This window comes from Oreochromis niloticus, linkage group LG10 (assembly GCF_001858045.2).
Source record: "Oreochromis niloticus isolate F11D_XX linkage group LG10, O_niloticus_UMD_NMBU, whole genome shotgun sequence".
NCBI lineage: Eukaryota > Metazoa > Chordata > Actinopteri > Cichliformes > Cichlidae > Oreochromis > Oreochromis niloticus.
The window spans coordinates 26,258,670-26,285,117 of NC_031975.2; the positions used below are offsets into that span (position 1 = coordinate 26,258,670).

The 26,448-nt window shown below is 43.0% G+C and overlaps 2 protein-coding genes across 6 annotated transcripts in view; one reads left to right on the plus strand and one right to left on the minus strand.

Moving 5' to 3' along the window:
• Window positions 1-26,448, plus strand: part of capn5b (calpain 5b) — a 65,046-nt gene that overhangs the window by 19,399 nt on the left and 19,199 nt on the right. For all 5 annotated transcript variants that reach the window (XR_003221923.1, XR_003221924.1, XR_003221925.1 and 2 more), the window contains 3 exons: window positions 6,462-6,593; window positions 22,036-22,244; window positions 23,348-23,540. Coding sequence is in view for 2 of the 5 variants with exons in the window: in XM_025910874.1 (XP_025766659.1) it covers window positions 6,462-6,593; window positions 22,036-22,244; window positions 23,348-23,540 (534 nt within the window). In the remaining 3 variants the exon portion in view is untranslated. The remainder of the gene's footprint in view (window positions 1-6,461; window positions 6,594-22,035; window positions 22,245-23,347; window positions 23,541-26,448) is intronic.
• On the minus strand, window positions 14,518-18,003 carry ompb (olfactory marker protein b). The gene is made up of 2 exons (XM_025910875.1): window positions 17,187-18,003; window positions 14,518-16,344 (listed from the first exon to the last, which is right to left on the minus strand). Exon 2 carries the CDS (start codon window positions 15,554-15,556, stop codon window positions 15,074-15,076), a length of 483 nt encoding a protein of 160 aa, XP_025766660.1. The 5' UTR covers window positions 15,557-16,344; window positions 17,187-18,003; the 3' UTR covers window positions 14,518-15,073.

The following is a 26,448-nucleotide window of genomic DNA, read 5'->3' on the forward strand; positions in this document are numbered from 1 at the left end:
AAGCAGGAGGAGCATCCTTTTCATTTTTGCCAGGACACGATTTGTGTCGTCACTGACAGCGGTTTATGTGAGGAGGTTAGGAACCCGGAGCAAGCCATTTTTAGCCCAGCTATTTTTAAAGGTTTTATTGAAGCACAAAGAAGCAAAAATAATTTGCTTTAGTGATTTTTATTGGGGATTTTCTTAATTTTGCTCAAGAATCTGTAAAAGCACCTCCCTGTACACCAATCAGCCTTTAATATTAAACATTAAAAACACTGACAGATGAAGTGAATAACACTGATCATCTTTTTCTAGAAGTCCTAAACTAACCTTTCCACAATGCCTGCTGTTCAAACTTTCTGATTATGAGGGTCAGCCGGTCAGAAGAGTGTAGATACAATAAGGCCAAGTACGAGATAACATGAGCATGATAGGTCCCCTTTTGAAGTACTATCTTATGAAGTAGTTTAATTATTTTTACCTGCCAGTGGGTGGTGCTTGCATAGAGCCAGACTTTAATGAGTGTGCCAGCATTCAAAAGAGTTGGGACTTCACCACCAACTTTGCAGATCAGTATCTCCCATAGCATTACCAGTGATTGTCGCTGTGGCTCTTCTTGGTGGAATCTATCCTTTTTTTTTAAAGTAAAGAATGTAGCTGACCCCAAAATCTACAAGACAAAGCAGAGCTCTATTTTAACTTGTTAATACAAAAGCTGAATCTGTTCTCTCTGCAAGCTCTTAGTGCAGCATTTCGTTCAAGGGAGAGTGCACGATAATGAAGTTAAACATCAAATTACTTAGGAGCAGAGTGGCTGTGAGAGAATGAAATGTTCAGAGCAATCAAAATGTATGAGGTTCCAGACAAAAGCTCATTTAAAATACTGTATGCACACTCATTGTACTGAGCTTTTCTGCAAACTCAAGTTTACATTTAAGTCAAAGACGCTGTTTAGGATTAGAATGTTTTTAGCGTTATTTATAATTGATCATCTCCTGATTCTGCTCTGATTCTGTCTTTTTGACCCAGCTCTGCATTGAGTAACCTTTTCTCTTATATGCAATAGGTTCAGAATATCCTTAACAACTCACTTCAGTATGGCTGTCATCAGTCAGAAGTGAGCTTCTCTGACTCATTGATCCATATCGGACTCCTTTCACAATGTTTGACTGCCTCTTCTAGAGTAAACGTGGATGCATTGACATCTGAGATCAACAGTGGACTGACAGGCTTCCACAGATAGGGAAAAACTCCTGTGTAGATCCAAATCCTTTCCAAACAGTAGCAGAAATACGCCGGCTGGCCACAGCTGTTATGAGGTACAGTTCACATTCAGTGTTTTTGATTTCTCTTGGGGGACTAAAACACGTTTGTCCTACAGCGCCCACTGTAGCTAGGAATTGGGATGGGCACGCAAGCAGAACTCATTTGACTACAATTCACAATATACTGACATCTATCAGTAAACTTTTTGTCACATAGGATATTTTATTTAAACTCTTCATTTAAAGTCTGAATTTGTGGGCATTCCCTTCTCGAGTCTTCATTTAAGGTTAGAATGTATAGGAGTATTTTAATGGTCTTTTAATTCTTCTGGTCCTTGAAAATGAAAAGATCCCTGGGGCCTATTTTCCTGGCCTCTAAAGTAATAACTTTCAGCCAATTTACCTTTCTATAATGAGGAAAGCTAATGTTAGCAGGCATGATTGTACCTAACTGTTAGGGTTGGTAGTTTGTTATCATCAGAGGATTTGTGGGGGGGACATTTGGATGGAGGCAGTCCTAGGTGAGAGTCCTTGATACCGGCTTAAGTTAGTCTCTGCATAGCCTAACCTAGGGTAATAATCATAGCATCAGAAACGCTGACCTTGGTCCTGACTTCCTGTACAGGGGTAACTGGGATCCATTGCTATTTCTCATCCTTGAACATCAATAACTGCTAATAAATCAAACTTCATACACGAGTTTGTGCTTTAAGCTGGTTCAAACTGCCAAAGCTGGTGGTGATAGACGCAGCTGTTACTGTTACAATTGGTGACAGTTTAGTAGTGCCAAGGAATGAAGGTAGGGAAGAAGAATGTGAACTGGCAAACTTGTGTGTAAATAATCCAAGCTTTCATTTTTTTCTAAAATGTTGGGTTACTTTGGATTCTCACTGCTGGATTGCACTTTCTATTCTCTGGGTTTTTGCACTCGTGGCTCATGTCTCCTTTATCAGCTGATGAATGGTGCTGAGGAGGGCTATGAAGCCGGTTGAAAGGTTCTCAATGGCAGGGTAAATGATTAGGCTGTGCTCAGCCACAATATTCACATTACTTCAGAGACTGCAGGGCCGGGCACTGATCGATACTCTATTACTTTTCCACCTGAGCCAATCCCTGGATGGCAGGCCACCACAGGGAGCCCTCACCGCTGCTCAGACTCCACCAATCAATGTTGTTGCGGACAGGGAGAAGAAACGTGATTAGATATCTTAACTCAGACACAGTTTCACAGAACAACATCAAAACATTGCCTCATAAAGTTCTGCCGACTTGCACGTACAGAGAGATTTCAGACAGGAAGCCCTGGTGCTGGTCAGTGTAAGGTGAGAGGATCCTGCTGGTAGAGACTGCAGGCCTCCGGGGAGCACTGCAGTGGCCTCTGCTTCAGATTAAAAGTTTGCTTTTGCAGCATACAGCTTTGCAGAGTCAGCAAATGACTGACCTTATTGTGTCCCTCTGTGTGTGTGTCTGTGCTTGCAAGCTTTAGGTTCACACACTTGTGTGTATCCTTATGCTGTGATCTGCCTTTATATATATGCACATGAGCCATGAAGGCCGATAACTGCACTGATCTTTATGATTAAAGCCAAATGGTGTGCTTGAGGCCGTCCCAGCTCACATTGGATGGGCTATCAGAACACAGTCATACTTACAATCACCCCTAGAGCACATGCTTTAAGTCTCTGTTCAGCTGCCATGTTTAGACTATAAAACAGTATGCAGACTACCAGGATTTGCCTCAGGTTTAGAGTCTCTTCTTGGTGGGTGGGTATGTGTATCACCAAAAGACCTGCATGTAAATATTTTAGCTTCCAAATGTTTTGTGAGAAACTTTGTGCTGACTCAAGAGCTGCAAAACTCCAGACCTCCTCTGACATTAACATCAGCACAGAAACTCTGTGCCGGGAGCGTCATGGCATGGGTTTCCTGTAGGTGTAATGTGTAGGTGGTCCGCTTAGTGTGGCTCACAGAAAAGTCCACATATTCAAAAGAATCATACCTTGTGACCATAAACAAGATCAATAGAACTTAACCTGGTAATATATTAAATATTAATCTATTACAGGGATACTCAATTAAAATTTAAGAAGGTCCAGAGAAAATTTTCTCAAACAAAGGTCCAAAACATCACAAAGTTCCACACTTACTATAATTTAATATCGGATGAACATGATCTTCAGGCATTCAGGTGGCACTGCTTTAAAAACAGGCATGATTCTGTCATGGAAATCACTGCATGTAATGAGGAACACTTCCACTGTCTGTGAACACAGTTCACCATGCTGTCCACAAATGCAGGTTAAAGCTCTATCATGCGAAGAAGAAGCCAGATGTGAACATGATCTAGAAACACCACCATCCTCTCTGGGCTCATTTAAAATGGACTGAAGCAAAGTGGAAAACTAAATACAGTCAAGGAAAACTAACGATGATTAAAGTCAGGTCTGGCGAGCCGATGCGCACAAGTTACTGTGAACTAAAAAGCATCAGTCACATCTTTCCTAAATGTGGATTCTGGAGAATTGGTAACACAGGTGTAAAACGAGTGTGACCATTTTCTAAATGTTGCGTATCTAAAAGCTCAACCTGCACCATGCTCTCTCCCTCCTGCCCCCTCTTTTACTTTTCTAACCCTAGTTGAGTGCTGCCAGTGTGTAAAGATAAAGAGCTGCTAAGTGGTCCCATGCTTGCTGCTGCCTGTTGAGTAATGGCCGAGGTGCTCATCGACCTGCTGGTCCCATAAAGCAGAGAGCAGAGAACAGACAGGCTTCACACCCAGAACACTGCAAGCACAGCTTTGCAGTAAAAATGAAGCTGGCTCATATTTTGTATCAGGTTAAATTAAAGCTGGGATGGTCTTAATTTTTTTGATTTTCTTTTTAGTTTGTGCATTAGATGATTTTATACAAATCAAACTCTTCTTTGAATTTACATGATACACCTGTTGCTGTTTTATTCTATCTTCGGTTTTCTGTTTTTGTGCTCCATTATTTTATTTTACTGTATTTCTTCTATTTACTTGAGCTTTTTTCCTTGTGTAATAGTTTTTTAACTGTTTTGTTTTGTCACATTCTATTCTATTTCATATTTTTTAATCTTTTATTCATATTCAATTCTCCTTTATCTAATCTATTTTTTTAGGTTGAATTTGCTGTTTTATCTGCTCAGTTTTTATTTTACCCAGAGAGTGAAATACAAACCGGAAGCAAGAATGCCAGGTTAAAATCAGAAAATGTTCCTAATTATAAGAAGTAAGAGAAAATTGTAAAATCTATGGTGCATAGTATTGTTAAAAGATAAGAGAGTCCCACTTAATTTAGGCTGATAAGCCAAAAACCTGCATTCAACAGCTCGGCGCTACACTGATATTACCATGTTTTTTGCCAGCTGGTTATCATATTGTTACTAAAATGTTACTCTGCTATTACTAACATATTTGTCTCCATATTATTATTTTCAGGCGTTGTCCTGATAATTAAGTAGTAATAGCTTGGTATTTCCATATTATTACCCCACTATCACTACATTATTATCGAGCTGCAACAGAAAGAGTGTCAGGGAACTTAGTTTGGTGCTGTAAAAGTTAAAAATACCATGCAAAGAAAAAACATGGATCAGCAGGATTCAGGAGTGCCTCTATCTTCTTGTGAAAATTGATGGAATTAAAATCCCAGTAAAAAAATCAAACAAAACAAAACAACACCTTTTGATCCACAGTGTCCCTGGACAGTCTCTGATTGTCAGCAGCTTCATTTTTCAACATGACAATAATCTTAAACACTGCCAATGCAGTAAAAAAATACTTCGATTTAAAAAAAAAACAAACACAATGGAACACTATCAGTCATGGACTGGCCTCCCCAGAGCCAACACCTTAAAATTGTTGAAGAAGTGTGAGATCATCTTTACAGAGAACAGAACAAAAGGCGGCCAGCGTCTAAAGATCTTTGAATGCCCTTCAAGAAGCCTAGAGAACTATTCCTGAAGACTACGTAACGAAATTACAAGAAAATCTTGTCTTAAAGAGTTCACACTAAGTTGAAGAATAAAGGTGGTCGGATACTACACATTCACTCTCAAGCTTGCTAGTTGTTGCCTTATATAAAGTGTTTCCTATGTGTTGGCACCCATTTCAGTAAATCACTGCAATGATTTCCAACTTGGTGAAATATGAAGGAATGAATGGTGACCCAAAACTATATCTATATCTATATATATATGTATGTAATTTTTACATTTATAAAGTAGAAAAAGAGTCCTACACCTAAATCCTTTTCTGCAGCAGTCGGTCTCCTCAATTCCCAAACGCTTACATGGAGTCTTTAAAAGCAGAGGTGAGCCAACACTGTGGTAAACATGCCCATCTCATGTTGCTGTCATCATCAGGTAGAGCTGGTTGTCTAGTAATTGAAAGGTCAGTGGTTTCAGCCCCAACTCCTCTTGTCCACATGTCAAAGTGTCCTTAGGCAACATACTGAACTCCAAACTGTGTGAGTGTGCCCTCTGAGTGCTGTGTGAGAGTAGAAAAGCTCCATAAATGCCACTCAATTCACCATTTACACAGCGACCCAGATTTGTTGGAAACGGGATTGTATTTGATTTTTAAAATGTGCAGATAACCTTGTGTAGCCAGCGTGTATGGACAAGGGTAAAAGTGTCCACTGACAGCACACAGCCTCTTGTAATCGCCCCACAGAAGATCTGGCTGTCCATGCCGATAGATGTGCAGAGTCCAGTTTACATGCAGGAGAAAAAGCGTGAGCAGCTCATTGAACGTGTTGTTAGCAGTAATAGGCTGTCTGTACACACTGTGGCAGAAAATGGACCTCGACACAGCAGCTGCAGCAAATGTGATTTCACAAATGCACACAGCCCACCTCTCACCCCCCCACTCCCGACTCCTGGGTAGAAGATCATGACTGTGAAACATGGATGCAAAAGGACAGATGGTCTCTTTCTGATTCATGAACTCAATAACCTATTTATGCACCTCTGTGCCTTGTACTGTGGGCTGTACACACAGTTTATTAACCAGAAACCTTATTTCAGAGGCGTTTCACCCTCGAAACAATAACTTGTTTTTTTTCCCCCCCATTAAAATTATTTTTTTTAAAACACATATAAATATTAGTATGAGTTCCTGCAAGGGTTCTACTCATGTACTGGCTGTGCAGCGTGTTTCATAAGTGTTTTTGTCTTTCTCTGGGAGTGTAGGAGCTGTGTGAGGACCCTCACCTGTTTGTAGATGGCATCAGTGCACACGATCTGCATCAGGGACAGCTGGGTAACTGCTGGTTTGTCGCAGCGTGTTCCAGCCTGGCCTCCCGAGAGTCTTTGTGGCAAAAGGTAAGAACATGTTTTTTCCTCTGCCTTTTCTCCTGATTACAATGTTGGATTAATCTTGTATTAAACCCTGAAAACATAAACCTACTGATGAAACACTTCTGGTTTGAATTGTGTCTGCTGTTACTGTAAATCTGCACTTAAATGCTTTTAAACAGAGTGTGGGTGGGAGTATTTTTAAACTCCAGACCAAGCTTGTTATATGGATTGTGTGCATTTAGGATCTTTTTAAGATTATGGAAATTTAACTTTGCAATCGTTGCTTCAACCACTCAGTCATCTTCAAAGCAAGTTTGATGGATCAAGACGGCGATAAACAGCAATAAGATGTAGTCGGTCTGCTATCGGTTTGTGTTAGAATTCAGTCAAGTTGGCAGTTAATGCATCTGTTAAATAGAGACATAGTTGCTGCAGGACAGCAATTTATCTGCAAAATGACAGCCACTCAGCAACCTCATTTATATCTTGGAAGATAATCAGAATCCAAGAAGTTGAATTTGAGTTCCTTAATGCAAAGAGACGAGTCGCAGACAAATTGTTCTGACTCAAACTGATTGCAGTGTGTTTGCAAACTGTTTGCAGTCAGTCCAACTTGAGCCACGATTGATTTTCATCATCCATGCTAGCTAGTATTACCCAGCATGCTTTTCAGATTTGAGATTTTATAAATGTTTAGTGTTACAAATTGTAATTTTTCAAGTTCCAATTCCCCACACATTTCTCCACCTCTTATGAAAATATCGAACTATTCCTTTAAAACAGAATAAACTAATGACTGCAGCTGCTTGCCAGTTGAAAGCTGCTGTACTCTTTTGCTCCCTCTAATAACTACATTTTGCTTTTATTTTTGCTTTTCATGGCTGAGTGTCCATTTTTGTCAGATAACTTCTTCTCACTGAACAGTTGCCAGCATTACCAAACAAACCACACACAACCCTTTGGTTGAGGATCGGCCAGGTAATGGAGGCATATTTGAAGAGAGAAAGTCCCTGTGCAAAAGCGTGCACAGTACATTGGAAAAAAGGGATGCAACATATGCTCGACTGTAAATCGTCCATATTTTGTGTGTTAAGCATCCATTAGGAAACATTACTATAAGAAGTAAACACCAGACTGCATCAGTCAGTAGAAGTCTGAATGGTGGAGTCTAATGTGGAGTCTCTGAGGACAGACTGGAAGCACTAAGGCTAGATGGATGTCTTCTGAATGGGTTTTTATTAGTGAGGGGTTTTTTTATTATTATTTTACATGGTTAACCAGCAGAGGCGTTTCTGCACTGCTAAAGCAAGCAGGGGCACACTTAGCAGTAAGAAGACAGAATACAGTTAGGTCCATAAATATTTGGACATTGGACAGAGACAACTTTTATCTAATTTTGGTTCCATACATTACAACACTGAATTTTTAAATGAAACTAAGATGCAGTTGAAGTGCAGACTTGCAGCTTTAATTCAGTGGGTTGAACAAAGAGTGGATAAAATGTTAGGAACTAAAGCATCGTTTTTTTAGCACAGTCCCTTCATTTCAGGGGCTCAAAGGTGATTGGACAAATTAAATAACTGAAAATAAAAAGAACCCTGTCATTGGTTCGCCTCTGATAGCTGCAGACTGGGAACAGCCCACAAGGGCTCCAGCTTGTCTAGCTGTCACAGTGTGGCCCTTTGTCAGACTTACCTATTTTTCTGCTGCTAACATATCAACTTTGAGGACAAAATTTTCACTTGCTGCCTAATATATGTGCCACAAGTGCCATGATGAAAAGATAATCAGTGTTATTCACTTCACCTGTCAGTGGTTATGTTATGCCTGATCAGTGTAAGCCCTTCTAACACCAAGTCCTGTCACTTGGCAACCATCTTTGCAATGTGTCTGGGCAGTTATTCAATACAGCTCAGAGGTGTGGTACATTTCCCCCAAAGTAAGACTTAAACGGAATGTTTGACAGTGTTACAGCTTCATTAACTGCTCAGTCCAGAACAGTCAACATCAACAATTAACGTTATGATATTAAAACAACTGTTTTAATATCATAACAACCTAATATCATGCTAGCTGCTCAGCTATCTTTGATACAAATGTGCATTAGTGTAGCAGCTACACTGATTCATCATCTGGGGGAAAAAACAAAACAAAAACAGAAAGACACGATTTGCATCCAGTGGTTTAAATTTAAATCAGAGGAACCTGTTTTGCTTGTTTATCTCTTCCTTTTGTCTTTTTTCCTCTACTGGGTGTGTTTGTGCTGTAGAACCACAACAGCTTTGGAGAGTACATTTGTGGTTTTTGTGTTTGGACCACACGTTGTGCATTATGGAGAGTTGCTGGCACTCTATCTATCTCAGCTAACCTGAATGATCAAACCATGGAGAAGAGGCCAAGGCTCGAAATACACTCGCATAACAATTATATAACCTGCTATCACAGAGCCTACACAACCTACAACATAGACTACTAGTTGGGATTCAGTGCCTTGCCTGCCTCTTAGCCAATTAGTAAAACAAAAAGCAACAAGACTTATAATGCTCTTATAACGCAGTTTAAAATATTAGTGGTTAGCTAGCATTCAAATACATCTGCCTGTTTGAATGCTTCAAAAGATATACAACTGACACTCAAAATAGCACTGATTTGAATGCAGTTTAAATCAGTGAGTAATCTAAAAATTTAGAATTGACTGAAGGAACTGCAGTTTTTGGCGTTTCCTTCCTCAGATGTTCCTCAGAAGTAGCAATATTAGCATTTTAGCTCTGGTGAGGCTTATTCAAGCTGTGCAGTGGCGACTACGTCACCAGTGAATGCAGACGTTTGTACGCCTCAGCCATAAAAGGCTGATGGAGTATTATTGGCACTGTGACTGGCAGGCGGTGTGGACATCCAAGTCTGTGAATGCGATAACTCAAAAACGAGGCGACGTAGGACTTTCAAATTCATCAAAACCCATATGTGTATCTACTAAAAATCATAAGGTCAGAGGTCAGGTTTTCTGAAAATCTTGTGCTTTTGTGTGTCACCTAAGACTTTCATTGGTGCATCTACTAGGAGGCTCAGGGGTAGCACTGGCAGCTCCTAGTATTTTTTTCACTGTAATGAAAATCCAGAATTAACTCACAAGAGGAACTTCTGTCTTTGCAACATCTATGGCAGATTTATAGTTTGGAAAAGAGTTTAAAGCAGAAAAAAATATGATTTTTTTGCCTGATGTTCTTCTGATTTTCTCATGTTTGTTCTGAATTGTGATCAGCCTTAGCAGGTGTCTTTTTCAAGATTTATTTTTAGGCATTTTGATTCTATTTGATAAGACGGGTAATAGGTGAAAAAGACGGGGGGGTGACATGCAGCAAAGTGGATGTCATTATTAATCAGTCATAGCTGTTGTCCAGCACTGTGGTTTGTTGTAAGGAGATGCAACAGTGCTTTAACAGATCTCGCCCAATGTTTACTACCTCTGCTAATTGAATAAAGGTGCATTGGAGATCTTTAAATGGACCGCAGAGAGCTTCATTCAGCTGTGCTTGCTTTGAGAGATGTAGTTCGCTGCAATTAAAAGTAAATTTGAAGCCTTTTAAACACAGATTTAAATAAACAAGTGTTTGCATCCTGATTGGCATCACACATCCACTATCACCAGCTCGAGCGCACAAACTTGCAGCGTTTTGTCAATAAAGAGCAGTTTATTTGAACTGTGCTGAGCTCTGTAGCCGGTTTGAAGTCTCTGGCGTCAGAATGATTCTGAGATGTTCTTTCACGTGCTGACAGAGGAAACAAAGTGATTAGTGAGGTTTAATGGGATTTGAAACAAGATGCCTCAGCCTGTTCTAGAGAAATGCTGTATTGTGGAAGACTAGGCCGAGTACACATGGGCATGCTTACATGGCAGCTTGATCAGGTCCATCCTCAAGGAACAGCATGTCTGCTGCTTATTTCCCTTCTTAGGTCTTTAGTTTTGGCTGATTATTTTGTTCTGGTTTCTCCTTCTTTGTTAATGTCTTTTCTTTTTTTTAAATGATGCACATGTCTGACTAGAATCACTGTAAATCTTCCTTAATCCACCTGAGCTTGTTGAATGCACGTTTGTGTTAATTATTGCCATCTACCTGCAGTAGATAATTGTTCCTGTAATTTAACAGCTAAATTTCACAGGCCATTTTTCTGGTGCATTGCAGTTGTTATCAGACACCTGTAGGTGCATTATCACCACAGTAGGCCTTTCTTTGAAGCCTCACGTGCCATTCTGAAATGATAGGTGCACTTGTAGGCTTGTTTTATGCAATTTTAAAATGCATGCACACAAATACAGGGATTAAGTTTTTGTGTGAAATTTGTAGCTTTCCCCTGCATTCGCCTCTGGAGCCCACCTGGTTTTTTAGTTATACTAAAATAGAGTTTTCGGAGTGCTGCCTACACACGTACACATGGAAAACAAGTTATAAAACTAAAACTTTTACTGCAGAGGCACTTACAAAACAAACAAGATGAAAGCCAAGAACAAATAATCCAACCAAACCTTCAAATCTTCCAAAAGACAAACTGCAAGGGATGAAACAACAAAGAATAGAAAAATGATAGGGTTTAAATACACAAGAGGAGATTAGGACAAAGTGGACACCTCACGGGAAATGGCTGAACTGAATCTAATGAGATGAGGGACTGTCAAAGTAAAACAGGAAGTAACTAACATTGGAACATGGACTAAGACATACTAACCTGACAGAACTAAACAGGGACACAGAAACCAGATAGACACAGGGACGTGACTGACTTCTAACAGGAGATGCCGAGGACAAAAACATAAAGACTAGGCTAGGACAGACTGGACATGGCCGGTAACTTACAAAATAAACAAGGTGTTTGCTTAAGTCTCAATGTATTTGACCTCTCAGGGACACTGTAGGCTGGGGCATAGAGCACCAACACTTCCTCACTGACAGCTGCCTCTGTGGAAATCACTTTAAGTAATCAATAAATCTGTGAGGCATATAAAAGTGTGGCACTTCTTCCAGAATTGCTCCAGTAAAGCCACAAAATGCTGTAAATCATAAACTTGTTTGTGTCCTGCCTGAACAGGAGAGAGTATTTCAGATACAAAACAAAGTGTAGTCAGTGTAAACACAGACCAGAGGAGGGTCCATCACACTCGGGCATGGTACGAGGTAACCGCACCTAATTTTAGAGCACCTTCGGTTTCAAAGCAGTGCCAAAATATTCAAACCAGGTTAGCATATCTTTTGTGATTTTTGTCTGTTTTCTGTCACATTCCCTTCATGTTATTCTGGTTTATTCGTCACATATGATGAATTTGATTTGTGACGAATCCTGATCTATGTTTTCCACCATCATGACTTCTTTATAATTTTAGGTAATATCTCATAGCGGCTCCACTCCAACCCTGAGCTTGCTGCTTAGATTAGTCAGTGTAATTCACAGTACAGAGCCGATGTAGACAGAGATTAGGTCTAAAACTGTACTGCAGTGCTCATCTGGACTGAGGTTTTGAAGTTTCTTTTTTGCGCCTTGACTCGAGAAAAACATCTTCTTCTTTTTTCTCGCAAAAAACCATAAGAAAATGCAGTGGTTAAATAACAGTATGTTAGTAATGTAAAGCACATATGCTTTGTTTGATGGTGAACGTGGAGAAAAAATGTAGTAAATTCATGAAATAATCTGCAGGCAGGAGGAAGCTTTTATGGAGCGGAGCATGCTCAGCACAGGCCCAGGTGTAGTCTACGCGGCAGATGACCCTCCAATCAGCACCTGTAAGAAAGTACAGCTCAACAGAAAAGAAAACAGACACGTAGGGTCATTTGGAAAATGTCCGCTCCATGCTGCCACCCCTCAGTGAGCGTCGCCTGCAGCTGCTAAAGGAAACTTCCAGTCAGCATCTGCTGTTGTATTTTTTCCAAGATGTTGCCACTTGTTCATTCTTTTCTTGTTTCTTGTTCTTCATCATTAGAATTTGTTACATAATAAATTATAATACACTTTTTTAAAAATACATCCCGGTTTTAAAACATTTATTACTGACTCAGTCCTGGAACCAGAGTTTCTTCAGTCCTCATTTTGGACACACATTTTATTGAGTGAAAATGTGTAGGGACACATTTTGCTGGGGCTTCCCATGATGCACTGTGTGTTTCTTCTTCACTCACCTTTTCTCTCACTGTGTGTTTATACACATTGCATCTGCATTTAATCGTTAGTTATTATTAATCTCTAGCTCTCTTCCACAGTGTGGCTTTTGTCCTGTCTTCCTTCTTCTTCCTGAGTCCGGTTCCGCTGGAGGTTTCTTCCTGTTAAAAGGGAGTTTTGCCTTCCCACTGTCAACAAGTGTTTTACTTATTTGGGTTCATGTGATTCCTCACTTATTGAAGTAAACTGAAATTCGTATCGTCATTATTCTCAGTTTCATATTTAAAATAATCTGCCTTGCTATAGTTTCATGTCAGCACCTTTGAATATAACCAACACTTGCCACACACAGACACAAGTTCATGGTTGCACCTAAACCGATCAGTCATTGCCTCAAAACAAGAGTAAACAGGAGGAGGATTTTTGTTTGTTTTTAATAGAGATTTAATGCGGTTGTGCTTCCACAGACATACAGGTTTGTGTCCTTTGCTGTGCTTTTTGTGTTTGTGTGTTAGGAGGTCGTGGAGGAGAGACCGGTGGGCCATTTTACACATATATCAACAGACTGAATGAGCTAGTTGTTACTATGTACCGTTTTAGCTGTTGGAGTGCTCCCACTGATATAGTCTACATTCTTTTTTTTTCATGCTCAAAGTGGAAAAAATCCCTTGTTAGTCTCTCTCTCAGTAGCAGTAGCCCTGTTCTGGTTTTGTCTGTCACGTAGCATGGAGGCTGGATAGCGCTGCATTAATGAGTACACATTACTGACTCTCTCTGTGCCCGTGGTTAGCAGTTATTACCAATCTCACAGGGGGGATGATAGGAGTACCGCCCAACCTGATTGGGCTCTAGTGCCGAAACACTAACAGGTCATCACACAGGAAGTCCGGATCAGCTCCAGGTGGATGCTTTGTTTAAGTTTTCCCTATAAACCAAAATGTGTCAACAAGGTATAGCTGAGACTTCTTTCAAGTCATCTAAAAGCTAACCATATAAAATTGTCATGAATTTAAATGTAAATGTGCAGGAAACAAAGTAACAGGTTTCTTTTTCTTTTCTTTTTTGGGCAGGATAATTCATGTAATTCATGAAAAATTAGGCTTTAATCTTAGTATCCTTTATTCTTAATTCACAGTTTTTGAATGCATTAAGTAGCCAGTGTCAGGTATTGTAAGCAAGGATCCTCATTTACTTAGTTTCCTGCTAGTTTTACTTCCTGTGAGAGCAAAACAAGTAAATGGTCCAAGTCTTCCAGGAGCAGACACATCTCCCCAGAGATCCTACTTCAAAACATTTTGTACTTTTGTACCAGTTAATTACCTGCAAAAAGCTGCCAGCTTTTAAAGTTCTTTCAAATAGTTCTGGAAATATTTTAACTTGTAATTTTGATGTTCTTTTATTTGTGTTAATGAGAAAAATCCTCACTTGATAATGGGATGACCGGTGGGCTTATTTCTCTGGTGCATTAGTTTACCTCTCAGTCACAGGGCGACAGGAAAGAGTGAGCAGAGAAGACATACCAACGAGGACAGTCAGTGAAAATTCATATTCATGCATTCAACATTGTTGGCAAGATCGATTTAATTGACTGTTGAGAATGTGCAGGGTTAGATTTTTTTTTTTTAAGCAAAACCGAGCCTCTGAGTTGCATGTTAGTCACACGCTTTGTACTGACAAGAAACAAGTCTAAATCCTCCTGACGTCTGAGTTATTTTCCTTTTTCTCTCACACTTTTCCAGACACTTGTCTTCTCATTCACAGTTAGCATTTCATCCCCTGAGGCAGTTTGAAAGCAGTCAGGGCGAGCCTGCAGGAGGAGGAAGTGGAGGAGGAGGAGGTGGAGGAGGCAGAGAGGTGAAATCCACATGCATCTCCTCACTTGTTTGTCAGGGTCACCATGTAAGACAGAGACCGATGAGGCGGCAGGAACCTGTTCCTCTCGTCCGCTGGGGAATACTTGCACCCATCCACAGAAGTAAACACTGTCTCTATGCATTATCTCGTGTGGGAATCGGCTCCAGCAAACCCTTCAGGACTGGCTGTTTGTGAGTTAGAGATGGGATAACAATTTTGTTCAACACTCAAACCCAAAGCACCTAAGAAAATGCAGATACGCCTTTTAGAATGATTGGATTTATTTCAATGATCTGATACAAAGTTATGAAACAATAACCTGTTTTGATCAGTAAAGTGTTTTTGAGTCCTTAAAGGATGTCATCTGGCCTGTGTTCATATTTTAGAGGGGAATCATAAAAGGAGACAGAGGGCTGGCCTAATAGTAGCGGGTTCCTCAACTGAAAGCACACAAGCACTGAAGATGAGTCCAAGTATCTGTCCGAGATCCTACACGCCAAGTCTCATTTGTCCACCATGAAGGTGATGGAGCAGTCGACCGTCTCCGGGCTGCAGCCTTCTGAAAATGCAAACAAGAAGTACATCACCTTCCTCACCTTGGCCAGCTCTGCAATCCTCTCACCGAACTCGTCAGCGTCAGCCTCGTAGCACTGGACTGGCACGTCGTCCCCATCGCCCGCTGCTCTCCAGAAAACACCTGCTGGCTCGAGCAGCTGACGGGTCATCAGGTTGGTGAGGTCAGGCGTCCAAAGCTGCGAGGTACCCATGATGGTGAGGTGGCCCGGCTGGGCCAGCCACACCTTCCAGTGTGAGAACTGGAGGGACTGGTTTGAGAAGTCCAGCCGGTATACGGCCTCGTTGCTCTGCAGCAGGCGCTCCCCCTCCTGCCTTTTCTGGCCGCGCTGCTGCAGGGACTGAACCCGCAGGCGCATCACCTCCGTCAGCTCCACGTCCAGACGGAAGGGCAGCTTCACCTCTTTAGACATGCTCAGAGGGCACACCTTGACAGGCAGAGAGGTCAATACCAACTGCAAGGCTGGATTAGATCGGCAGCTATGTCGAACCTAATTTATCTCTGTCCAGACCCTCCTGTGCTCCACTCCTTTCTGCTGGCTTACACATGAGCGTGTACTACTGATAGCAGAGGCGGGTCTTACTTAGAACTACAGAAGGAGATAGAGAAAACAAGATGCAACCACAGTGCAGGGTTAGCCCTCAGGGAGCTGTGCTTAATGCTGTTTGTCACATTCGTTTGTGTCTATGCTTCCTTAGATACAGATTCTTAACTGTAACACATTTATTGCATGAAGTGTCGTCTAGATTTTGGAAGGCTGCATGAGTGGCAAAACAAATGTGAATGCCAGAAGTAAGAGTGAGGTGGTCCCTCGCATGTAATGGGTGGGCTTCTATCATCTGAGGATAAGAGGAAGGGAGTGTTAAAAAAGCCTCTTCACTCCTCTTATGTGGCAGCAGGGGAAACCCGCGGTGCTTTGTGCTTGTGTCTCTGGTCAGTCGTTGGGTCACTTTCCCTCCCAGATGAAAGCTGAGATAGATGGAGCCCCCCCCGCTGCTATCCACACTGCAGAGACAGAGACTAAGTAGCAGCGAAGGTGGAGTGCAAGAGAGATTGCTTCCCGAAGGATTACAAAATGACTCTGTGGTGTGGTGCTTAGTTTTTTTTGTTTCTTCCTTCTCCTCGCCTTTTAAAGGAGCTGTTGCTGCCTCTCAGAGCTCTGGAGGGGCCAGATTCTCTCCATCAGCATAGTGTCACCTCCTGCAGAGAGGGTTGACAGTAACTGCTGTTCAGTTAGCGCACCCTGACATCTCCAAGAACTCCTGCTGGGACAGTCAGTCACACATGTTGTCGCTCTACGCATCATTTGCAGGTTTTATCGGAGACTGTATTCATGCTGATAGAGGCTTCACAGACACCCTTTTTGCAGGTCACTTCTGGTGTTCATAAGGTGCTCCGTTATGACTCTGAGCCACAGTGGGATCACGGTGAAATGATATTTCATAAAAGATGAGAGCAATCACACCACGCTATAGTTCAGAAATCACTTGTTGTATCCTCTTGTACATTTCTGGATGTTGTCCGGTCACTGATTTCATTTCATTGAAGAAAGTATGGAGATAATCATAATTTAAACATGTGAGTTATAGAAACAAATCAGTCTGAGAACAGTTGATGAGGAGGAGAGAACAAAGCTCTTCTTTGTACCAGGATGTAAACATGTTTATTTCTGCTGTCTGCAGTCTGTTGGGATTAACATTATTTTGGCTGTTTGAGTGATTTCCTGCAGCAGGAAGTTGTGTTCAATGAAAAAGCTGAGATAAAATATTGCTCTCCACACATATTCGGACCAGCTGGGAGTGAAATTCAAACATACAGTGGGAGCTACCGTAGACTAAAGTAGAACTAAAAGGAAAAGCCCTGGACTCTGCACTCTCAACCACAAACACACGCACAGCAGCATGTATAACAGTCTAAGGTAGCAAAAACTAAGAACCGGGCTTATCCAGATATTAATATCTGATCATATGAAAGAGTTTAAACATCTACTTAGCTTAACTAACACTGGGTTGGTGAAAGGAGATTGGGGATATGTCACAAACCTCTGGGAGGAATTTTGCTCATTGGCATCAGGAACCAAACTTTGCTGGACTGGCACAGCATTGTTTCTATAACAGAAGGAGAGTGAGAGGCTATAATAGAAATACTACAATATCAACAAAGGCTGTAACCTGTCTGCTGCAGATATTTCTTTATTTTAATCAATATCAGTCAAAAAATGTTGTCATTTAACTTTGGTTTGTACTTTTTTAGGAAATTTGGGTGTGATTAAGATTAAGATGATAGATGGTTTAATTATTAAAGAAAGACAGGATTGAAATACAAGCTTTTTTTTGCCTGCATTCGAGTCAGTATTCTGAATGGCGAGTTATATATCAAATACATATTTACATATGCAGTCCTGCGTTCATACATGTGTACACGTGTTCTTTAGTCAATTAAGTGATAACTATATGTACTTTGTGATATTAGGGCAGTTTTTACTTGCCTCTCCAGTGTGTGGATCGACTCCAGCTCCACTGTCTCAGACTGCAAGGTGGTGGTGGCAGATATTGTGAGCTTCTTGTAGATGCAACCTTCTTCACCTGCTGCAGGTGTGGTTAAAGGGACCCTCCAGCACACTGGGGCTCTCCAGAGCAGAAGGACAACTGCTGTGACCGGTTTCAGTCCAGTACGGTGGAGTCAGTCTCTCTCAGCATGGAGAGGTAGCTGAAAGATATCAAAGAACTGTGACCTGAGCCTGGAAGAGCACAACTAAGCTTAGAAAATAAGAGGACTGTCCATCCATCCATCCATCCATCTTCATCCGCTTTATCCGAGGCCGGGTCGCGGGGGCAGCAGCCTAAGCAGAGAAGCCCAGACCTCCCTCTCCCCAGCCACCTCCTCCAGCTTATCCGGGGGAACACCAAGGCGTTCCCAGGCCAGCCGAGAGATATAATCTCTCCAGCGTGTCCTGGGTCTGCCCCGGGGCCTCCTCCCGGTGGGACATGCCCGGAACACCGCGCCCAGGAGGCGCCCAGGAGGCATCCTTGTCAGATGCCCGAACCACCTCAACTGGCTCCTTTCGATGTGGAGGAGCAGCGGCTCTACTCTGAGCCCCTCCCGGATGGCCGAACTTCTCACCCTATCTCTAAGGGAGAGGCCAGCCACCCTTCGGAGGAAGCTCATTTCTGCCGCTTGTATCCGCGATCTCGTTCTTTCGGTCACTACCCACAGCTCGTGGCCATAGGTGAGGGTAGGGACGTAGATCGACCGGTAAATTGAGAGCTTCGCTTTTACACTCAGCTCCCTCTTCACCACGACGGACCGGTGCAGCGTCCACATCACTGCAGCCGCAGCACCAATCCGTCTGTCGATCTCCGGCTCCCTTCTCCCATCACTCGCGAACAAGACCCCGAGATACTTGAACTCCTCCACTTGGGGCAGGAACTCATCCCCGACCCGGAGTGGGCACTCCACCCTTTTCCGGCTGAGAACCATGGCCTCAGATTTGGAGGTGCTGATTCTTATTCCCGCTGCTTCACACTCGGCTGCGAACCGTTCCAGTGCGAGCTGGAGGCCTTCACCTGATGAAGCCAACAGAACCACATCATCCGCAAAAAGCAGAGATGAGATTCTGAGGCCACCGAAGCGAAAGCCCTCCGCCACTTGGCTGCGCCTAGAAATCCTGTCCATAAAAATTATGAACAGAACCGGTGACAAAGGGCAGCCCTGGCGGAGCCCATCACCCACCGGGAACGAGTCCGACTTATTGCCGGCAATGCGAACCAAACTCTTACAACGGTTGTATAGGGATCGAATGGCCCGTAGCAATGGACCAGACACCCCATACTCCCGCAACACCTCCCACAGGACACCCCGAGGGACACGGTCGAATGCCTTCTCCAAGTCCACAAAACACATGTAGACTGGTTGGGCAAACTCCCATGCACCCTCAAGTGTCCTTGAGAGGATAAAGAGCTGGTCCAGTGTTCTGCGACCAGGACGAAAACCGCATTGTTCCTCCTGTATCCGAGGTTCGACTAGCGGACAAACTCTCCTTTCCAGCACCCTGGCATAGACTTTCCCAGGGAGGCTGAGGAGTGTGATCCCCCTGTAGTTGGAACACACCCTCCGGTCTCCCTTCTTAAAGATGGGGACCACCACCCCGGTCTGCCAATCCAGGGGTACTGCCCCTGATCTCCACGCAACATTGTAGAGGCGTGTCAACCAGGACAGCCCTACAACGTCCAGAGCCTTCAGGAACTCGGGGCGGACCTCATCAACACCAGGGGCTCTACCACCAAGGAGTTGTTTAACTGCCTCAGTGACCTCGCCCCCGGAAATTGGCGGGTCATTCCCCTCATCCCCAGACTCTGCTTCCTCCTCGGAAGACGTGTCAGTGGGATTAAGGAGGTCCTCGAAGTATTCCTTCCACCGCCTGACAATTTTCTCAGTCGACGTCAGCAGCGCTCCGCCAGCACTATACACAGTGCAGGTAGAGCACCGCTTTCCCCTCCTGAGACGCCTGACGGTTTGCCAGAATCTCTTCGAGGCAGTCCGAAAGTCTTTTTCCATGGCCTCTCCGAACTCCTCCCACTCCCGAGTTTTTGCTTCAGCCACTGCCCGAGCCGCATTCCGCTTGGCCTGTCGATACCTGTCGGCTGCCTCCGGAGTCCCACAGGCTAACCAAGCCCGATAGGACTTCTTCTTTAGCCTGGTGGCTCCCTTCACCTCTGGTGTCCACCATTTGGTTCGGGGATTACCACCACGGCAGGCACCAACCACCTTGCGGCCGCAGCTCAATGCAGCAGCTTCGGCGATGGAGACGCTGAACATGGTCCATTCGGACTCAATGTCCCCAGTCTCCCTCGGAATGCTGTTGAAGCTCTGCCGGAGGTGTGCGTTGAAGATCTCGCGGACTGGGGCCTCTGCTAGACGTTCCCAGCACACCCTCACTACGCGTTTAGGTGCACCGGGTCTGTCCAGCGTCCTCCCCCGCCACCTGATCCAACTCACCACCAGGTGGTGATCAGTTGACAGCTCAGCCCCTCTCTTTACCCGAGTGTCCAGAACATATGGTCGCAGGTCTGGTGATACGATTACAAAATCGATCATCGACCTGCGGCCTAGAGCGTCCTGGTGCCACGTGCACTTATGGGCACTCTTATGTTCGAACAAGGTGTTCGTTATGGCCAAACTGTGATTTGCACAGAAGTCCAATAACAAAACACCGCTCGGATTCAGATCAGGGAGGCCGTTCCTCCCAATCACGCCCCTCCAGGTCTCGCTGTTGTTACCCACGTGAGCATTGAAGTCTCCCAGCAAGACAACAGAGTCTCCAGATGGGGCACCTTCCAGCACCCCCCCCCAGGGACTCTAAGAAGGCTGGGTACTCTGAACTGCCACTCGGCGCATAAGCGCAGATGACAGTCAGGACCCGTTCCCCGACCCTAAGGCGCAGGGAACAAACCCTCTCATCCACCGGGAAAAACCCCAACATACCGGCAGCAAGCCGAGGGGATATTAGAATACCCACCCCAGCCCACCGCCTCTCACCAGGGGCAACTCCAGACTGAGACAGAGTCCAGCCCCTCTCCAGGAGACTGGTTCCAGAGCCCAAGCCATGCGTAGAGGTGAGCCCGACTATATCTAGCCGGTACCTCTCAACCTCACGCACTAACTCAGGCTCCTTCCCCACCAGAGAGGTGACATTCCATGTCCCTATTGCCTATTATTAAATAAGAGGACTGTAAACTAATAAATGAGTTGCAGGTAATGTTGCTCTCTTGGTCAAAAGGAGGTCAAACTGTCACGGTCCTGAGCCTGCCGACTCAGTGTTTTGTGTTTCCTTATGCTTTTGTTCATTCCGAGTATGTATTCTGTTGTGATTTGCCATTTGTTAGGTTTCTGTTCTTTGCCTGCCTGCCCCCACTTCTCTGTGTTCCCTCCGTCTGTCCATGGTGTCACACTGTCTGTTTGTGAATCTGTCTGTTTAGTTCAGTGTCTGGTCTGGTTCTGTGTCTGAGTTTCCTGTTTTATTGTGAAGGTCTCCGTCTGATGTGAGTGTGTTCAGTTTACGTTTCCCCTGTCCCGTCAGCTCTGATTTCTCCCAGCTGTGTTGCCCTCCTGTTTCTCATCCCCTGATTACTGGTGTGTGTATTTAAGCCCTGTGTGTTCTCCTGCCTGTTGCCGGTTCGTCTGTGTTCCACGGTGTCCTGCTCCTCATCTGCGTCTCTCTGCCTCTCACCCCGTTTGTATGTTCTCTGGTTTGTTATTTAGTTTTCCCAGTTTAGGTTGTTCTGTTAACTCTCTTCCCTCACTGCCTGTTTTTTGCCACTCCACCATGTGTAAATAAACGTCACTCGAATCATCAGTCACTGCCTGCATTTTGGGTCCTCCTTTTCCTCCAACACCACACGGCTCGCCTCGGCAGCCGTGACACAAACGTTCTCAAACTTGGGTTACCAAGCCACGTCTCTGTGCAGGAAACACTGCTCTGTGTCTGCTCTGTGCTCTGAGATCATCAAGAAATTCCTGATACGTGTATTTGTTTTACCTCCCCTGTGAAAAAACTAACTACAGTTCACAAAATGGAGTCTGGTTATGGGCATTTCGCTGGGCCAGAGCAAACGCAGGCAGCCAAAACACACACACACACACACACACACACCCACAGCAGTCAAACAGTTATTACCTCTCACCCATGTCCTATTACAGCTGGATTTATGACTGAGAAGGCCAAGGTTATAAATTTGTCCCCTAATCCTGAACGCAACAGCAGACATGAGGGAGACAGTGGTCTCGCTTCGCCTGCCCACTCCACCATGATATTATTTGTGCTCCATGGACCAACGGCTATTTGTTTGGCTTACCTGCCCCTCTGCTCCCCTGTCCTCCTCCACCGTGTAGGTCATTCCAGACTGGAAGGAGCAGGAGTGGGATACAGAAAAACCAGACTCCTACGCTGGGATTTTCCACTTTCGCTTCTGGCGCTTCGGGGAGTGGGTGGACGTGGTGATTGATGACCGGCTACCGACGGTGGACAACCAGCTGGTCTACTGCCACTCCAACGACAGCAACGAGTTCTGGAGCGCCCTGGTGGAGAAAGCCTATGCCAAGTGAGCATCAGAGGAAGTAGATTTTACTTAAACTCAACTATAAATCCATCGGAGTCAGATTTATCAAGCTTGCACAGAGTCACCAAGGGTGTGGTCACATATTGATGTCATTAACACTTTTTCACATCACAGTGACATTCATTATTCCTAGAAATCATCCCATAACACAGAAATTTGTAAGATGTGTTAAACCGTGGAGAAAGTTTATCATTTATCAGTGAACAGCTGAGACGAGCACATTTAAGCAGGTTTCTGTCCACAAACCAAAAACACTAAAAGCAGCCCGATATAAAAGAATTATTATGTCCTTCATAAAACACAAGATGACACAAGAGTACATTTTTTTAGACTTGACTCAACATTGATATCAAATAACAAAAATAATTTTAAAGCTATGCAGAAAACACGCTCTGCCTTTTTTTGGTAATTAATAAATAGACATTTTTACCGTAAGCTTGAAAGCAAAATCTAAATAAAATGCAGGAATTAAGTGTAAAAAACTGAAGTGTAAATTTCTGTTGCTACACCTGTGAACATGGCATCAGTTCTTTATTACTTTTTTGTGATTTTTAAACAAAAAACATAAAACTCTCAAATCTGTTGTAGAGTCAAATAAGACAGCTAAGAACCAGACTGAAAATAAAAGTGCATTACTTTATGAAGGTCAGCGGTTCTTTTGTGTCTTTCATATTAAAAAGGTTCTTATGAGTCACATCTGTGGGCAGATTACTCCAGAGATCAACACTCATTCATATGCACAAGTTTGCTCTTTTAGTTCTTTCATGGAAAAGAGATAAATCAGTTAAAAGATGTGATTGCACAGCTCGATGTGATGTCCATTTTCTCAGTATTTTGTACGTCAGTTTGATTTTATAGATTTGCTGAACTATTTTTATTACTTACACTTTGTTGTTTAATTGTAACCAGTATCTGTAACTCAATTTTAGACTTAAATTGGAAAATTGTCAAAATAAATAACGCAAAAACAAAACACATCATGGCCTTATCTCTGTTACCACATTTAACCAGTCAGAAGTAACCTGTTTTTTGGGACAGTCCCAAAAAATAGGAACTGTATATGAAATTATTCCCTCTTCCTGCAGGGTTTACGGCTGCTACGAGGCTTTGGATGGGGGGAACACGGCTGACGCACTGGTGGACTTCACGGGTGGAGTTTCTGAGCCCGTGGACCTGCTGGAGGGTCAGATGGCCACAGACGAGGCGGCCCGTAACCAGCTGTTTGAACGAGTGCTCAAAGTCCACAACAGAGACGGCCTCATCAGCTGCTCCATCAGGGTAAGAACCGTGCAAAAGGTTCAGCTTAAAGAACACGCTAAGAATCACTAGTTATTCTAACATGCTTGTGTTTGTTGGATTTACATATATGAGTATGAAGCACCAAAGGAAAACCTTGAACACAGCCCTCAAGTCAAAGCTGATTTTCTTTGTTAAGACTAAAATTTAGATTACAGTCGAATTTCTGGCTAAAACTCAGTAATTAATGCACTAATTACTTCACAAAAACTCTCTTGCTGTAGGTCAGAGTCAAAGATGTTGGTCTAAACTGCAGCTCAACCGGCTGATGGAGTAATTTTAGTCGGAACTTAAACCTCATCCCACTCCAAAAGTCAGAGGATGTCAGTCTCTGCTGCTTCCACTTTATCCAGGTGCAATAGCACAGAGGTAGAGTGCCAATTAAATATGCATTCAAGCACCTGACTTTTGAAACAAAGCCATCGGGAAGCTCGCACTTGGCATTTCAACAGCATTTCAAAACCCCGCTGTCTGAAAATTGTGTAATCCCCCACAGCTGACCTCCTGTGCCCCAGAGCCCTTTAATAATTAGAACGTTTTCTATTCTGATTTAAAATCCAGGGATGAATAACCAACCTCTGCCTGTCGTGACTGACTTTCCAAAGACATTCAATTGTCTGGCAAAGATAGCAGCCATCTCAGAATCTCCGAATGAGCTCTTCTCAAAGGCTCTTCAACTTTGTGCTATAATTAATGTGTGAACGAGGTGCCATTGTGCGCAACATTTCAGATTTGTGCCTGTGTGCTTTTCCTGTCCTCAGCATTTGAAGAACCAGACCTGGGTATTGTTATAGGCTTCCTGTTAGCAAAAGCAGGTTTTAATCCGGGGATTAATAAACGGTCCATTCCAGTGAAAAGGAGAAGCCATAAAAACTCACTTATAAACCAGGACAAATTTATGGCCATTTGTATTAAAGTTATAATGTAAAGACGTGAATAGTCAGTTAAAATCACATTCTGTTACTAATTTGGGTTTGTTTATGCTGTTAGAGTTATACTGAAATGACACACAAGGTTTTTCCACCCTGACAGCACATAACTGCAGCTGTAAGGGACTAGTGCTGGAAATCTAGTCAACAGGGGCTGTGTATGAAGTTTCATCAGTCTCTATTTTATTTTATGTATTTATTTTCTGGCTCTAGTTTACAAGTTATATGTGTGTGTGCTCATATGTGTTTGAGCACAGAAAAGTGTTACTTTTGCAAGTGCTTCAGTTTTTATTTGAATAATTTAAGGAGACAGAAATCGGGCCTTCATTCCTATTTCTTTTGCTGTTAGTAAAATTTATTCTTGGAACACATTTAGGGTCAATTTAATTTTCACTTAAATAGCACTAGCCTTACAACAACATTCATTTCAGGGCACTTTACATTCCCTTTGAGCAAGCACTTGAAAATATTCAGGAGGTAAAATAACAAATATTCACTGCAGCAATTTGCAACACTAATAAATCTTAATAGAGTCTATGCTCAGACACTCTTATTAAGACTGTCATTTTGAAGCATAGACAGCCTAAAACATGGATGTAGCCACTCTGATGTCACCCACTCGTTACTGAAATCCTGTTCTGCAGCCTCAAGCTGAGCATTTTCACCGTTGACATCTTGATGTTTTGAAGCTAAAGATGATGAAGGGTGGATCTGACTGTGACGTCGGCAGTCATTGGCCAATGAGGATAGCATTGATAATCCTTCTTTTTGACACTAAAAGGTGTTAAAGCGGGTCGTATACCAATCAGAACGTTGGTGGATCGATCCCCGCCTCCTGCAATCCACATGTTGATGTATCCTTGGGCAAGATATTGAACTCTGAATACCCTGATGCGTTCATTGTAATGTGGGTGTGTGCAAATGTTAGATAAAAGTGCTTAGGTATAGATATCAGCAAGTGACTCAAAATTGAGTAGAAAGGCACTATATAAGTAGCAGTGGGTTACTGTAATTTGCAAAATGAACTTAATGTTTTATTCAGTGTGATCTGAAACTAGAGCACGAGCCCATAAAGCCATCAGGAAAGTGCTCACTGAGGTCCCAGAGGGGGCTGAGGGCCATTTTCCCATGAACTTCTGTATAACCAAAAGTCTTTTTACAATAAGATAAGCAGCCCCCGGCTGGCCTTTTAAAAAGATTAAATTCAATTGCATTTATTTATATAGCGCCAAATCACAACAAGAGTCGCCTGTAGGCGATTGAGTTTATAAGGTTAAGACCCCACAATCAATCAGACGACCCTTTGTGAGCAAGCAGGAAGGAGAAACTTCCTTTTCCCATCTGACGGGGCCGGCTGGGGGGTACAGGACCCCGTAAGAATTCAGGTTTCAGGTGCTTAACTTTTAAGACCAGGAGGCGACGTCCTTCTTTTATGTTGTCTGAACCTCCAGTAAACTGAGAATTGCTGCTCTCCTGCCACCATCTGTTTAGTCATTAATATAGCAGCTTTTCTTCAAAGCTCAGTTCTTCCAATAAAACATTATGCCGACTCACCTCTATGCAAGAACAAAATAATAAAAGCTGTTGCGAGCATAGATTTCATGTAAAAGATGTCAGATGTTGGTTACTCGGGACTACTTTTTGAAGTCTCACCTTTTTGCCTTTTTTTGTAGCTTTTTGGCCCCTGCAGCTTGCTTTATTTTGTTCTTTGTTCCTTTTTTAACCAAAACCGATCATATTTGGTATGTAAGTTGAACATACTGACATGGCGGTCTGTGACAGTATACATGATGGACATAGCCTCTATGATGTCACCCTTTTGGAGTACATTTCCACATTCCAGCGTTAGCATTTTGTCTGCCACCATGATGGGGGGTTTTTAGAGCCAGAAGCATATATATCAGCTAACACCACCTAGCATTTAACAAAGCTGCATTCATAAACTATACAGGTGGAACACA